Here is a 15,992-nt window from a genome sequence, read left to right on the forward strand (position 1 = left end):
AGTATAAGCAGACTCAGATTCAAGGATCATACGTTATAAAAACACTTAAGTGGTTGGCAGGCTCAGAATGTTGCTAACAAAAACAGTGGTTTGTTTTGGTGTTTAAGTCTTGTGCTAATCCTCCTAACTATGTTTTATTACTACAACTTCAGTTGCTATGATGTTTTCTTTCTCTCTGAAGTTACGATTCAAACACATTTGTTGTTCTCTATTTCCCAGTCACCAAGAAAATTTTGGCTTTGTGACAGATAAAAATTTCTCCATGTTATTTGTGTCAATATATTTATAAGATATTAAATGTTGCTATGAAGATAGCATTGCATCTCTTTCTCATTGGATAGTGGCCAGAATCTAGTCCATATGGCAAATCATGGTGAGCAAAACTACCTTCAGCTATTAAGTAAGCACATCTCGTGCTACTGTAGTTCCTCAAAAGACTTCAGTAGCTGGCTGGTCTGTGCTTTCTGTTTCAATACAGATTGACTCATAAAAAAGAAAAAAAGGGCGGGGGGACAGGCATTTTAGGTCCACAGATGAACTTCACAAAGCTTGTCAAACCTGCTGAGTCACCAAGTTTGCCTGAAGTCATACTGCAGTGCCACCGAGTTTTCCTTGCGGGGCTTTGTGTCGTCTTGGGTTTCGGCAGCGTGGCAAAGCTGGCACAGCAGCACGCTCGCTGCCCGTCCTCGCGCCCTGCCGCGCTTCCCCCCCGGCGGGAGCTGTAGACGGTCCGTGGGAGAAACGTCCGCTTGCAGCTTCGAGCTGGCTGGGGTCGGTGGGGCTGGGGCACAGGGCCTTGTGGAAACTGGGGAGGGGAGAAGGGGGGGGTCAGTTGTCACCAAGTCATCAGCATCAAAACGATTGGATTACACGAGACCATCAGCATTTATGCAGAATAAATAAAAAAGCAACCTTTATTGAATAAAAGGTGATGCCACGGGTCCTGCAGTGCCATAAAGCAGGGGTCACAGGAATGAGCCAGTGCCTACCTGTAAAGTCTCGGTCTCTAAATCCCTTCAGTTCTGGTTGGGGATCCAGTTCACGGTGGTTGGCAGCGGTGGAGAAATGAGGGAGGATGAGAAGTGGCCTGCACTCGTGGTATTTATTCCTTTCCTAGCTTGCTTTAGTTCTAAATAGGGTTGATAATGCTGGTAAGGATTTTTTTCCCCTCAAACCACATCTTTTGACATTGGCTGTTCTAATTCCTTTTCCCTTATCACCCCGTCTAAGCAGCTCTTGCGTGCGTGCGGCCCTGCCTGCCGTGGGAGGCAGGCCATAGAAGTGCATCTTTACTTCTGTACTGGTATCGGGCAGGTGACACTTTGAAAACATTTACCACCAAGGCTTAGAAACCAGAAACCGAAAGGTTCAAAACTAACATATATCTTTTAATTAGGCTATTTCTATTTTTAATTAGCTGTTATTTGTTTAGTTAGCCTCTTTAGCTGTGTGCGTGAGGGGGAATGAACTATGAGAGTATGAATTAAGGAATGGCATTAACCTTGAAAATGTTTCCCACCTCTGATTTCGCCTAATGCAGGATGCTAGATACTCCGACATAAATACAAATTTGCAAAAGCTATGTCAACGAGACACTGTTCGAACAGAACAGAATTTTGTGCATAGTCATCTGTAGAAACCTCCAGAGCCTATTTTTGACTGAAGGTTGTTGCAAATGGGGATGAACTCTACTATTGGGCATATATTAGCTGCTGTAGCCCTGGGACTTAAAGCATTTGTTACTTCAAAATTATTGTAAAAAGAGTGATTTTTGGCAAAAGTGCCTCTGCGTAGGGAAATGCTATTTGGTACCTATATGTGTAGGGAAATGCCACTTTTCAAAGTGGCATCTTTTGCAAAATGTGTAAGAAATCAAAATAGTGATGTTATAATGCTACCACAGTTCTCTGTATCTTTCAAGTGACTGCTTAAAGAATGTTATTTAATCCATATATGAAGATGAACACGTTCCCTGATGAGAGAAGAGGTGATTGTACACTGTATTTTATTTGAAGAATGGCATATATAGTGACTATGTTTCTTTTGTATAAAATATTTATGAAGTCACTTCAGACTAATTTTTTAGTCTTTGTGAGGATAAGAACGCGCTAAGTGCAGGAACAGCATACCTGCTGAGACATAATATTTATTATCTTGATTAAATTGACAGGCGTGAAACCAAAATGGCAGGAAACAGCCTCGTTCTGCCCATCGTCCTGTGGGGCCGCAAAGCCCCCACGCACTGCATATCCACCCTGCTGCTCATGGAGGACACGTCCATGATTGTCACGGGATGCCACGATGGACAAATATGTCTCTGGGACCTTTCTTTGGATTTAGAGGTAAGACTAGCGTCTCTATAATCTTAATTTTCTTTGTGTTCAAAGTGTGTATCGTTGTTGCCAGTGTGATTTTATTCTTCGATATTATAGTATCCATTCTGGTCTTCGGTTCTTTTTACGCCCTTGTTCGCTTGTCCTTTCTTCCTCCCTCTCATGAGGCCTGGATGTGACACTACATGCTTCTTGTAGTGAATATTTCAGATTAGAAAGACGTTTTTGCTCTTGAACTTTGCTGCTGCTCCTGCAGTAATTTTTTTAAGTAATTACTTCCTCTTTTCTGGAGCCGCTCTAAACTAGTTGTTATTTTCAAGTTTAGCTGCTTAATATTGTTTTGTGAAAACAGATTGCAGTGATCAGAGGACTGTGCTTTGAGAACTTTTCCAGGTTATTATTGTATTCAACCATTTTTTTTTTTCCATGAAAACTGAAAGAGAAAAAAGGCTAATAGCAGAGATGAAGGTTGATGATTAATTGTTTTGTGCCAGTGGCTGCCCTAGAGTTGAAAACTTCAAGTGTGTATTTTGAATATGATCTTGTAGTTTGCCTTGGTACAAAGAGTTTTAAACTCTTGGAATGGAATAGCAAAACAATTCTTCCTTGTTAAAAAGTAGCATGCTTCAGGAAAAGTTTGTACTGAATACCTAAAAATCTCAATGTCCGTGCGTTACCCCCATAAATTATGTTCATGTTTGGTATATTTAAAAAGAAAGAATGGGAGAAAGCGACCAGTCCTTTCTAGAAAGGACAAATAAAGGGCAGTTTTCTTTTTTATGTTTAATCTATGCGTGGGCTTTATATAAACTTATTTATGAATATATAGGGTTGTGAACTATACTTGATTGGGGGAAGCTATTGTTGCAGTAGAACGCAATTTTTTCATTCAAATTGGGCCAAATTCAGCCTATGATTTAAAAATATTGATAGCACGAGTTTGATGCAAAATGCATATTTTTCACAAATTTGCATTACAGTATTAGATAGAAACTCCTTTTTTTCCACATACTATAGCAGCATTCTGTGCAAACTCTTTCAAGATTATATATCTGCTGCTATGCTAATTAAGTGTGTGTGTGTGTGTGTGTGTATTAACACATATATTTGTATAATACATAAAATGGAAATCTGGAATATATATATTCTGGTTAAGTAACAGTGCCTATGTTATTTTTACTTCACATTTTATTTCCCTGATTCTAGATTAATCCCAGAGCTCTGTTGTTTGGTCATACAGCCTCAATTACTTGTTTATCAAAGGCCTCTGCTTCCAGTGAAAAGCAGTATATAGTGAGTGCATCAGAAGGCGGGTGAGTTTCCTGAGGATTTATTAATATGCAGATCTGTTAAATAATGGAAATTGAGGGCAGAGGAGAGATCAGGTTGTTTACATACATGGTATTTTTTACTTAGTATAATGTCTATAGATATTCCAAATTATGGGACTTCTCCACTGGTGTGAATTTTGGATTCGTGGCCTGAAAGGAGCACGGGGAAGTGCCCGAGGTCCTGGAGGGCTGCCTCTGTTACTTCTCGTGCGGTGGGAGTCAGCGGCAGGACGCTGCGCGGTTGTACGTAAAGCAGTATGTGGAGCGCTGGATGTGATTTACGTTTGGGTGGACGATGCGACGGGTGAGGCCGTTTCCTTCAGTCAAGGCACTTCTGTGCTTGCTGTCATCTTTTCGCTTGTGCGAGTTTCAGTTCAGTTGACCATAGATGTGTATTTTGCTCCTTTCTCTGCTTATCCAAGTTCTGTTTCTTGAGTGAAAGCAAGCTTGAATTGGAGTGTAGCTTGTTGGCAGGAAATGATGCCTAATACATGTTTTAAAATGTGGAAACCTGTCACACAATTTATGTTTCTGTTGCAGTGTTTGATTTTTATCCTTAAGAAAAAATACGTCAGCAAATGCTTTTTATTTTTTAAGAGGTTTTATTTACTAATCAGAGCAACCATTTAGAGGGAGGAAAGGGGAAGGATTTCTCATGCAATTGACATTAATGGGGATTGCAGTCAGGTAACTTAAAGAAAAAAAAGTCATACTCTAACTTTTCAATAAAATATACTTTGTACACTCGCATTTTAGCCTAGATTTTGGGCTAATTTATTGAAAAGATACACAATTTGATAAAGTACAGGTCAAAGCTTTGGAGGCAACTAGTTTTGTCGTTCATAACTCACACACGTTATTCCCCCCCACCTCTTCTCCTTGCCATCCTCTGCCTCAGGCTGAGTACAGGATCTTTAGTAACCGACTGTCCTCTACGGGGAGAGCACTTTCAGCTGGCTAAATAACCTGTTCTGCTGCAGTTTCATGCTGTAGCTTTTGCCGTCTGAATTCAGTTCCCCTCCTGCTATGGAGAGCTTTTCCCCCGTGCCCCTGGGCGCTGGCGGCTGTCAGGAGCTGGGGCCGGGGTCAGTGCGGCCAGGCTGGCAGCGCAGGACAGGGCAGAGGGTCCGGCTCCCACAGCCTTGCAGAGACAGGGAGCCCCTGCCAAGACGGCTTCCAGCGCTTTCTCAAGAGCTCTTCAAGGCCGGACAGCAACTTATCAGAGTTGGCCGCGAGCCCAGGCCAGCCCTGGCGAGCAGGGAGGATGCGTTCCCCATATCCTTGTATCTCCACTCGTACTCTGGCTGGCTATGTGGAAGTGAGTCCTCGTTACCAGCAAGCGCTTTCTAGGAAACAGGCCATGGTCTTGTTCTTCCCATAGAGTCATTCTGGAAGGCAGGAGCTTTTTTCCCCCAAAATATGAGCCTAGTTTTGGTACAGGGAGTTGGAATAACTACTGTTGTTAGCAAGAGTCTAGAATAGCTTCTGACTTTCTACGTAGAGGTACAAGCATTTCAGTTGTAAATGAATCGTCTTCCTCCATGGACTTGTATTGAACAAGATGGGTTGTCCTTCACTTCTGTCTATGGCAGGCCATCTCCTAATACTGCTGACTTCTAGCATCTCTTTCTTGAGTCTTGACAGCACCAGGAACGCCACGTATTGAGGTGTGGTATAGGTTTAAAATGGATTAGCTCTCTTTGCGGAGACTATTATTCTGGAAAAAAAGTAACTATTTTGGAAAGAAGTTGTAACTACACATCATAGTATTCCTTCTTAAACTAGTGCAAACTTTGAACACTCTTAGATTTAATATCGTATGCATGTCTAACTTGTTTTTAAAGCGTGCCTTTCCGCTTTCCCTTTTCAAAGTTTGCTTTGAGAAGTTAACATTCCAACTCAGTTATCTTTCACTAGGCAAAATATTTGGCCTGGAAGTATTTACAAAGGTATTCCTTCCAAGAGCATCAGTCTGTTCTCGAGGGCTTTTTCATTCATGTACAGAACTTACTGTTTGAATGACAGACTCTTCTGGTATGCAAAACAAGCTTATAAAAGGAAAACGAAGTTTGTGAGTTTGGGGTTTTTTGTTTGTTTATTTGCTTTGTTTTTAAAAGGCTGTTTACTGAAAGGTGGACCTCCAGGCTGGGGCCCATTTGATCAACTCTGGTTGAGGAAGAAATTTCTTAACCTCTGCCTATATACATGTAGCTGGCCAGGTATGGGTCTTTTATGTATCCAAATAAAATAAATAAGTCCTTTATCTGGAAAAGGCGGGGAACAATATGACTGAACAAACTTTTAACCTGGAAGTTGAGAGTAGAATGTGTCAAAACTTAGAATTTCCATCTTGTAGTGATTGCCATGCTAAGTAATCTTTCCCTTTGGATTTAGAACCAAAATATGTTTTCATTGGGAAGTTATATGTCTGACGTAAAGGGAAAAAAGGTGGGAAAGCAGTTGACAGATTCTGTTCTGATTAAATTTTAATATAAAATTTTAAAAGTGTGGGGCCTTTTAAATAGAGTAAAGCGAGGGAATGGCTGTTAATTGGCATGAATTCATACAGGTAACTGTAATCTTTGCTCATAAGGCAAGTCAGAAAAGTATCTACTGGTACTGTTCATAATTTGTTGTTCAGTGCTTTCAGTTTGGTCTTAGAAGTGCTGAAGAGTGCCAGGTGATGCTTCCACTTCTGAACAGCCTGGGCCTTCAAAAACCCGCAGCGTTCACTGCCATCTGACACAGTGCTGTGTTCTGTAACGCTCTTTCTTCTCTTCCTCACAAATGTGGAGAACGCACGCTAATCTTTGGACGACTTAGGGGATGCAGTAGAAGTATATAATGTCTTGAAATGTTTGTGAGAGAAGTGAGAAATTCTCAGTTGTGTACTTGTGTTTACTTAATATTGATTGTTTATGATGAACCTTGGCATTTCACTTGTTTCCTCTTGTCTTTGTAGGGAAGGAGAGGTTGTGTAGATTCAGGTAGAAGGACTGGAAATTCAAGTTGATTTTGAGTTTCCTTTATCTAAATACAATTCATATAGTCACTAACAAATGGTCCGAATGGTTAAGTTTCTCCCCATGTAAATGACTTCTAAACTCTTGGAAGATTGAAATATTTTCTATGTAGTTTTAATCTGCCTTTTATATTTTTAGGGAGATGTGTCTGTGGGACGTGAATGATGGGAGGTGCATAGAGTTTACTAAACTGGCCTGTACACATACTGGCATACAGGTTAGTACTTTGTGTGTGTTTCAGAGGTCCTATTCTGTATTGCAGTGCATGGATTACTATAGATCAGTTATCAAAACAAGGCTGTTTTGTTTCTTTTTAAGCTTAATAATGACATCATATGCCTACTGAAGTATTTCATAAATAGTTTATGCTGTGTCATCAAATGCCCTAGAGCTGGAAATATGTGCTGTGCTTCAGCATTTGGAAAAATGTATCATAATTAATGAGAGAGGCTGGAAAGAAAGGAGAAAAAGGAGAAAATTTTTGGAGGAGTACTGCCAGGGGAGGTGGGAGCGTGAGGATGATCTTAGCAGGGAAGGCTGAGGCAGGCTTCTGTCAGCTGCAGGAGCTGGGTGTACAGGGTAAGGATTGCCTTGGGAAGATAACAGAAGAAAGGGGGCCTCTGCAAAAAGCTCCCCTTGCCAGTGCAGAGGAGTAATTTTTAAACATATAAGCATTAGAATATATTTGTGAAATTATGGTTTTTATTAAAAATGAAGCAGTCAATGTCTCACATGGAATATAACTTCTGTACTTTGTTAATATCCATTTAGTTCTATCAGTTTACAGTTGGGACTCAGCGTGAAGGGCGACTACTATGTCACGGACATTATCCAGAAATTCTCGTTGTGGATGCTACCAGCCTTGAAGTTCTTTATTCTTTATTATCAAAGATATCTCCTGACTGGATCAGTTCCATGACTATCATTCGATCCAATAGAACACAAGGTAATTATTTTTGTTGCTTTTATCATGGCTTTGCCTCCCTCTAAGAGAAACTCTATTTTCAACTTTTTCAAGAACCTGGGGAGGAACTAGAATGTTGCTACTTGTGATCTTGGGCAACACCCAGCAAGCACTAACCTTTCCGAAAAGCAACGTATACGTAGTTGTTTCTAGTCCCTGAAAAAGAGGCTAGTTTAATATCTGTGCAGTATTGTCTCTGTTGCTATTGTGTCAAATGGGAGTTTTAGCTCTGGCCAAAATTTAACTGCTTTCTGATGAACAGAACCTAATACCTAGCCAAATCACTCTGTGTGTGCGCGCGCTTGGCAGGATCCAGGCTCACTGAGTAAATAGATTCAGTTCTGTCATCTGCAGCGTGTGCATGTGCTGAAACCTGAAGGACAAGGACCCTTCCTACAGGAAGAGTGATTTTTTTTTTTTTTCTTTTTTTAATAAAAGCACGTTCCACTAGAGTGATAACTTTTTTTCTCTTTGAGAATTGAGAAATAGTTCTGGAGAGCACTCTGACAGCAAGAGCCTGGGAACTGGCACAAGACTGAAGGAAGGGGCACAAGCACGCTGAATGCTAAGGCTGTCATCTGCCTTACTAACGTGATGTGTAGTATACATCGAGATCGTTTGGCAAGCTATACATTGTAATTTTTGACAAGATATATACGTACTATGAGTATTTCTTGTGATTAGTACCTTATAAAAAGCGCTGCCATAACACTTTCAAAGCTATTATTGTAGGAAATGTGTTTAAGGAATGTGCTGATTAAAGTACACAATAGGATTAAAAAACCTGAAGGCTGTAGAGCGAGGAACTTCTAAAAGCGATGACAGTCAGTTTAGTGGAGAGGTGGGTGAGTAGGCTCATGTTCAGGGGTGGATTAGTTGACATGGGTTGAAGTGATACCTGTTGACACATCTGTTTTGCTCTGCTAGTTCGTGTTAATTTGCTAGGCTTTACATTCTGGCAGCTGAGGCGGAGAGGTGTCTCATTCAGGTTTCCCTGTTGTGGAGACTGTAATTCTGAAGAGGTTTGGGGAACGCTAAGGAAGAAGGTCCTGACAAAAGGGCGGACTTTTATCTCGAGTTAAGGCTGACAGCAGTTGTAAACTGAGTGTTCCCAAAGTCCTGGAGTGGGAAAGCTCAGCTGCTCTCCCCACAACATCTAAGTTGCTGGAACAACTGGAAGTGATCTCTGGTATTAAGTGTTTCCTGGTGCTGCCTTTAATTTTATTTCTTGTTTTGTAAGCATTTTTGTATTGTAATCAAGAAGTTACCCTTTGGATTTTGGTCTTACACCAGACTTGTCTGGTAGAAACAGGAATGTCTGGAAAGTTTGACTAGCACTTGATATACTTTGTTTTTTGTGAAGGCAATAACTGTTATGGAGTAATTGTGCAGAGACGCCCCTTGGGAACCCGCAGCCAAGAGATGCTCGGGCGGCTGCCCCGCTAGAGTACGCTTCCCATTCAGCTTCAGTGTCCTCGCAGGCTGGCGTGGGCAGGCAGCTAGGCAGAAGCAACAAATCTCTCTTCTTGGGAGAGTAACCCCTTGCCTTTGGGGAGTGTGATGGGACAACCCGCGATGTCTGATAGCAGTCCTGGAAACAACTGTGACTTCCCTTTCCCCCGTTTAATTTGAGCCCTGAGTGGTAATTGAGAGATGTAAACACGAAACCATGGAATCCGCATGTGTGTGCGTATGTGCTTCTGGAATACCACTTTGCAAATAAACATTTGATCTTGAAGCAAACACTTCAGGAATGTTTTGATAAACTTTTAATGTTGAGGTACTCTCGGTATGTTTTTGTACTCAGATATGCACAAGTGTGCAACAAAATGAAGACGTCCTTGTACTTATCAGCCTAATGTTTGTTTTTCCCCAGAGGATACTGTTGTAGCAGTTTCGGTGACTGGCATCCTGAAAGTATGGATAATAACCTCTGAAGTTAGTCGGATGCAGGTAAACAAAGGCTTCTGAATTAATGATGTTTCCTGTTGTGATGAAGGGAGAACTTCTATTAATGCTGTTTCCTGTTCTTCCAGCTACCTAATGATATTAGGGTTTTTTTTCCCCTTTGCCATTTGAAAATCAACTTCCTTAATTTTGCTTTACTGATTGTTCAAGTTACCAGCAGAACTCCTAATCTTTCTTATGTTTGACTCGGAGAACTTATTTCAAAATTAAGAGTAGGATAATCTCCACAAATCTCTCTCTCTTTTTTTTTTTTTTTAGTTTTTATTTGTACCATGTAATGATTTGTGTTAATACACAAATATTCTTGTTAATATACCAATATTTTTCTTTTAAAGAGGGAAAAATTAAAAGTCCTATTCTTTCATTAAGTCATCTTGTACTACATCCCACAGGAGTTTTGAGTTCCAAAGGGAATTTAGTAACGAAGGTTGTTACAGTACTGTTTCACTTTCCAGACTGATAACGGATGCTGTACTGCATGCGTAACTTCAGTCAGTACAGGCAAAACTTTTATATGCAAGACCTTGCAGTGTAAGTACTCATTAGTTGAAGGAGATGATGCTAATAAATACATGCTTGCTCTGTGTAGTACAGAGAGAAGAAGTAAGTCACAGAGTTAAAGCTTGCCCTGTACTGCATAGGAAGTGTGTGTCTTTTAATATGGTGGTGGCATTATAGAAGTGACTTTATCACACTACTTCATTTTTTTAAGATTAAGTTCTCCAGCTGCATTTCTTCTGCTCTTGAAATATCTGTACTTAATAAAATTTTTCATTATAGTCTTATTATATCATACTATATTACTATTATTATTAAATTTAGTATTAAATTTTATTTAGTATTAAAAATTATTATTAAATGTAGTATTTTCTTTGAGAAAGATAAGTGAGATGTGGAGATGCCCGAGGGGTTTGCTGAGCAGAGAATACTGTTTTTTGGAATATTCATTATTAGGGATTGTCTACAGCGCTCTTTGTTAGTTGGCAGTTCTGCCTTCCTGTGTACTACTGAATAAAAGTCTTGAAGGAGGTTTGCTACATGTCTTGTAGACCTCTAGCAAATTAGCTATTCACAGAAACCTCTTGTAAAAGATATACCTTACTATAGATGTTTAGCAACTGTGGAAAAATAACCTTATGATATAGAAATGACCTATTTTTTGATGAACTTGTTTGTTTCCAGAATATTTATACTGCAAAAGCAACACAGTTTGCATTAGCTCGGAAGGCCAATATAATGGAATTCCTTGCTTTTGACCCCATCAGGGGACAGAGGTGGTATTCATGGTTTTTTGTTTCATAGTTTCAAAGTTGATGAGATTGTTTGCTCTCAAAGCATTTTCTGGAAACCCTCGTCATGCAGCTAATAATGTTTTGGCTAACATCGCATTTAACAGATACACTTAAAAAAAAAAAAAAAAAAGCAGCTGTGAGCAGTGAAAGGTATTGGCTGTTATGGAAGTAAGAAACACAAAGATGTGACTAAACAGGAGCTTATCGCAATCTAGTCTATTTGGGATATGGGAACCATGAAAGAATGACACGTGAGCTGAATCTGCTTAGTTTCAGCTGACTATCTGGATGCAAGGTAATTCATTGGCAGCAATGATACTAAATAGGCACTCCTAATCTGTCCAGCTGGGGAATTTGTTAGACTTAAGTGACGAAAGAGGATACTGCATGCTCTTGCAGATCCTCTTATGAGGAGTAATAGAATAAGAACTGCTACAAGTGTTTGGTTTTTCCTCAGAAGTTGGCCATCTGGCATCTTATGAAACAGCATAGTCCCTTTTCCATCACATGGTCTCTGTCATGTTCCTAAGCTCAATTTGAGCAAGAAAAAAAATCAGCTGGGTATTTTCTTGTTATCGGATTTCCATCTTTATGTTGTTCTGTGTAGAGACACAGTTTCCGACGCTGGTTGCTGTCATGCTGTCTGACCACTTAAATAGTTTCTCTGTAGGACAGAATACATCTTGAAGATGAGGAAATAATATTTCAGGAAAATACTGTCTTGCCACAGAGATCTGTAGCAGGGTAAGGAGTTGTGCTCTAGGATATCCGAGTTCCCACTTCTGCCTTAATTGCCTGGCTATCCTGATGTTCTCTGCCCTGTCTCAATAAGGTTGGTTTTTTATGAAGGCAGAGAGCCCTGTGAAATCGGTTAAAGTGACTGGCGTTGCAGACAGGCCTTTCTGTAGGTCTCCTCTTTATACCCACAGCAGGGTATCTGCAGCCTTCTGTTGTTTCAGCCAGGTTTTTATAACTGTAAGCCAAGCTTTTCAGATGATGAATGGCATGGCTGTCCCTCCTTCCTTCAAGGTATCCCAAGTCAGAGGGAAGATGGACAGTCAGTCAAAGTGAGGATTAGCTTGGGAGCTAGTCCGTGTGTGTTCTGGATCTGGACAGGTTAGCAGTGACCACCCTCAATACAACCAGAAGAGAAAGTTTTGCTTTGAGGTGGGCCCAGATTAATCAAGGTACAGCACCGGTGTGATAGATCAGTCTGATACTCAGACTCAGCGGAGGGTGTTTGGCCAAATGGTTAAGATCCCGTGTTATTTGATAGTGCTCGGTTAATCTCGGAAGAACGTGGTCGGCAGCGACCGAGTCTTAACCTCTGGCCAAGGGTCAGTCTACAGCTGAAAACTTTGAGACGTGATCATGCTAGTGGACATGAGGAAGGAAACGGACTCGTGCATTCAGCAGTTCAGCTCTACGGCTCTGCTGACATGCTGGTCAGTACTCGCGCCTGATTGTGGCTATGTGCATATGCTCTCTAAATAAAAGTGATAACCTCCTGTTGTGTCTTTTTTTGTCTGTCTCTACAAGCCAATTTCTTACCTATCACTTCTTGAGTTCTGCTTCTCTGCACATTTGCTACTCTTGTACTTGTGACAGAGTCTGCAGACTTGAGTGTTTATCACAGGAAAGTTGGTATTCAAGATATGATATACCCATGGGAGTATCAAAATAAAACATAAGTGTGTTTCAGTTAAAATTTACAGAAACATTGACAAAGTCATGACTTGAGCAAATTTAAAACCATCAAGAAATGCCTTTTTTGAAGATGTCATTAGAGAAGGTAATATGGCTCTATTTAATTTCAGATTTATAATTTTAAATAAAATGCAGTTAATGTTGGTTTCCTTTCTTTGTTTTTAGGATACAACACCAGTATTTGAAGAGGAGTCAAAACCTATTTATTGTCAAAACTGTCAAAGCGTTTCTTTCTGCGCATTTACCCAGCGGTCGTTGTTGGTAGTGTGCTCCAAATACTGGAGGGTAAGGCAAGCTAGCTGAACAACACCTGGCTGCTTTTCACTGTAGAAGCTGATTGAATTAAATTGCCAGTAAGACATTTAGATCAAGATGCTCTAAGTCCTTTTAATGTGTCTGTATTGAAACCGAAATTCGCTGCTGTCTGGGCATTTTAATCTGTAATTGGTTAATGACAACAGACTGTTCTGTTTCTTTCCAGGTTTTTGATGCTGGAGATTATTCCCTTTTATGTTCAGTCCCTAGTGAAAACGATCAGACCTGGACTGGTGGCGACTTTGTGTCAGCTGATAAAGTGATTGTATGGACGGAAGATGGACAAAGTTTCATATATAAATTACCAGCCAGGTAGTCAGCAATGAAATACTCCATTTATGTTATTTTTTTGAGATAAAAACATGAGCAACTTTGAAGAAATACTCAGTATCTTTTGGCTTTTATTTTGTTGCAAAGTTGTATGGCTGTTGCAGAAACTAGTATTCCATGAGCATATTTTAAAATGTGTGTCCCTTAAATGTATCATGTTGAAGCAATGCTCAGTAATTTAGATTGCCTCAGCCAACATTGCTTCACTATGTTCTGATATTACACTAACTCTTTTTCACTTCCTAATGGAGCTGTGTGATGGGAAGAGGTGCATTTTGCTGTTGAACAAGTGTCATAAATTAAAATACAATTTAAATATTTGGACCTGGTTAAGCAAAATCTTATTTCTTCCTTATTTCCTATATGGAGTAGAATGTAAATGATGATTGTATTATTGTAACAGTACTCTTTCAGCCTGTTAAGGGAAGCATGAACAGCTGAGTTTATGCATGTAAATGCAAAAATATAAAATTAATTTAAAATTAGGTATCAAAGAGGTTAAATAAATGTAGAATGACAAAAGTAAAATAAAAAAACTTCTGACATCTTCATGACATGCAAACATCTCTCTGGTCTGGGTAGAGACACAGTTTTGTCTTGGAGATCCTTGAATATTCTCACTTAAGTCAGGCGAGAACCCCTTTCTCACCCTCTTATGTGATCAGAGCATAAGGATGCGAGCAGATCGATCTGGTGATCTGTTGGAGGAATCCTTGGGTTTGGTGTGTTTTGGTCCTGAGTCGGAGGCTAGATGTGGTGAGGTCCAGAGCAGACCTAAAGCCAGGCTTCCTTCATTCTTTTTTCCTTCAGTTCTGAATGTGTGGGGAAACTGAGCTGGACACCTTTGGAGCAGTTATTAATTGATGAAGCATACCCTGTACGTTAAAATTAGAGTAACGATCTGCTATACACTGTGTTAACAATTTAAAAAAATATAATGTTTCAGGGCTTGGGGGGTTGTTTTTGCTTAGTGTTATTTAGTTAGCTGGTGATGTAGTAATCACTGTCTGGTAATACAAGGAATTTTATTCCTTTCTCTTTGTTCTTAAACCCAGCTGTCTACCAGCTAGTGATTCATTTCGCAGAGATGTGGGGAAAGCAGTAGAAAATTTAATTCCGCCTTTATTGTACAGTGTGTTGGACAGAGCAGATAAACAGGTAAAATATATTTCTTTGGAGGTTTTTTTACGGACTGCATTTCTCTTAGAGAGCTGAAACATGCATACATCATGACCAGTTCTTCTCTTTCAAAGTAGACCTTTAGGATTTCTTCTTTTCCTAGAGATAGTAGACATGCAATTTCTCTGCCGTTTAGTTTGGTTTGGTTCTTGTTGGTTTTCAAATAAATGCAGAGGTTAGTCTGGTCAAGCGAATCTTCAGTTCCTATATACTAGCAGTTCATCACTCATCAATGCCTGGAGAATTAGAAGTCAGGTTGTGATGCGCATCATGATTAGGCAGTAACTGAGCAAGAGCTGTTAGAATCACAACTTTGATTTTGAAAGCTGAAATCCTTGCAAAGTAAAGAAAATCAAATTTTGTAGGCCAAAGTCCTCTCTGAGCTATACTTCATTTTTATATTGTACTGTGAACTGTATCTGCTATAAATTAATATATCTAAAACAGCGGTATGATATATCTAGTACTTACACCCATACTACTAGGTATAAGTAACTGATTTACAAATGCTGTTATTACAAGACTATTGTAGGAATCCTTTTTTTTTATCTTACCCATTTAATCTCTTGCCAAATTTGGACATTGAAACGTTTATATATTTGATCTTTTTCTTTATGTTGTCAGTCAATATTAAAACTTTTTTGCTTCTGTTGTGGCCCATGTTCCTTACTGAGTAGTATAACTTCAGCTCACCATTGCAGTTAGAATGTTAACAATTTTAGAATACACACACACATATAAAAAATATTCTAAATATGAATATATTTAGAACAAAACCAAATACATGTAAAAATCTTTTTTCCTCTCCCCTAAACCTGTGACTTGTTTTGTGACTAACCACAGTTTCTGCTCATTCGTATTGCTGTATTTACTTGTTCTCCTGTAAGAAGGGTAAGGCATAAAGTGGCTAGTTTTTGTCCTGCTTTTAAAAGGTACAGTGGATCATGTGGGGGAAGTAAATTTTGAGGTTAATACATGGTTTGCATGTGTTCTGAAGTTGTTAACTTTTTTTTTAACAGCTGCTAATATGTCCTCCAGTTACTCGGTTCTTCTATGGACATAGGGAGTTTTCCTATAAGCTGTTAATCCAAGGAGACTCTTCAGGCAGACTGTGTATTTGGAGTGTGCCTGATACTCTCGAACAACAGGATGGTGCAAAAGGTATCCCTAACGAGCAGTCTTGCTGCCAGGTCTTTTAATGGGCATCTCTGGGGTTTTTTGTTATGTGGTTTGTTGCTGGATAAAGCACTGCTGCTTTTCCTACAGATCCATTAAGTTGGAGTTTTTTTAATTGTTAGCTTCTTGTAAGAGTTATAGTAACTTATTTTTTTTCATATATGATCAAAAGCTTAATTTACTCTGAATGTTTTTCAGGTATTAAGTTTTAACTGCTTCATTGCAAATACTAGCTATGGTCATTGCTGTTTGCCTGTGTAACTTACTCTTGTAGCTTAAATCATATACTTTTCCAGTTCCCACATGTATTGTTTCCATGTGTTGCTGTAGCTTCACTTGTGTAGTCAGCAAATTAATCTTGGGTATGTACTTTT

General features: G+C 39.6%; 1 protein-coding gene across 9 annotated transcripts in view; it reads left to right on the plus strand.

The window, feature by feature from the left end:
- Positions 1 to 15,992, plus strand: part of WDR7 (WD repeat domain 7) — a 144,260-nt gene that overhangs the window by 10,309 nt on the left and 117,959 nt on the right. For 6 of the 9 annotated variants that reach the window (XR_012773568.1, XR_012773567.1, XM_075489070.1 and 3 more), the window contains exons 2-10: positions 2,171 to 2,342; positions 3,540 to 3,646; positions 6,826 to 6,904; positions 7,459 to 7,633; positions 9,528 to 9,604; positions 12,784 to 12,903; positions 13,100 to 13,245; positions 14,319 to 14,421; positions 15,462 to 15,603. Coding sequence is in view for 7 of the 9 variants with exons in the window: in XM_075489070.1 (XP_075345185.1) it covers positions 2,184 to 2,342; positions 3,540 to 3,646; positions 6,826 to 6,904; positions 7,459 to 7,633; positions 9,528 to 9,604; positions 12,784 to 12,903; positions 13,100 to 13,245; positions 14,319 to 14,421; positions 15,462 to 15,603 (1,108 nt within the window). In the remaining 2 variants the exon portion in view is untranslated. Of the gene's footprint in view, positions 1 to 2,170; positions 2,343 to 3,539; positions 3,647 to 6,825; positions 6,905 to 7,458; positions 7,634 to 9,527; positions 9,605 to 12,783; positions 12,904 to 13,099; positions 13,246 to 14,318; positions 14,422 to 15,461; positions 15,604 to 15,992 lie in introns of those variants that run through there. The other 3 variants (XM_075489065.1, XM_075489066.1, XM_075489067.1) reach the window with 3 other exon arrangements.

The sequence above is a fragment of the Mycteria americana genome (genome assembly GCF_035582795.1).
Source record: "Mycteria americana isolate JAX WOST 10 ecotype Jacksonville Zoo and Gardens chromosome Z unlocalized genomic scaffold, USCA_MyAme_1.0 Scaffold_30, whole genome shotgun sequence".
Classification (NCBI taxonomy): domain Eukaryota; kingdom Metazoa; phylum Chordata; class Aves; order Ciconiiformes; family Ciconiidae; genus Mycteria; species Mycteria americana.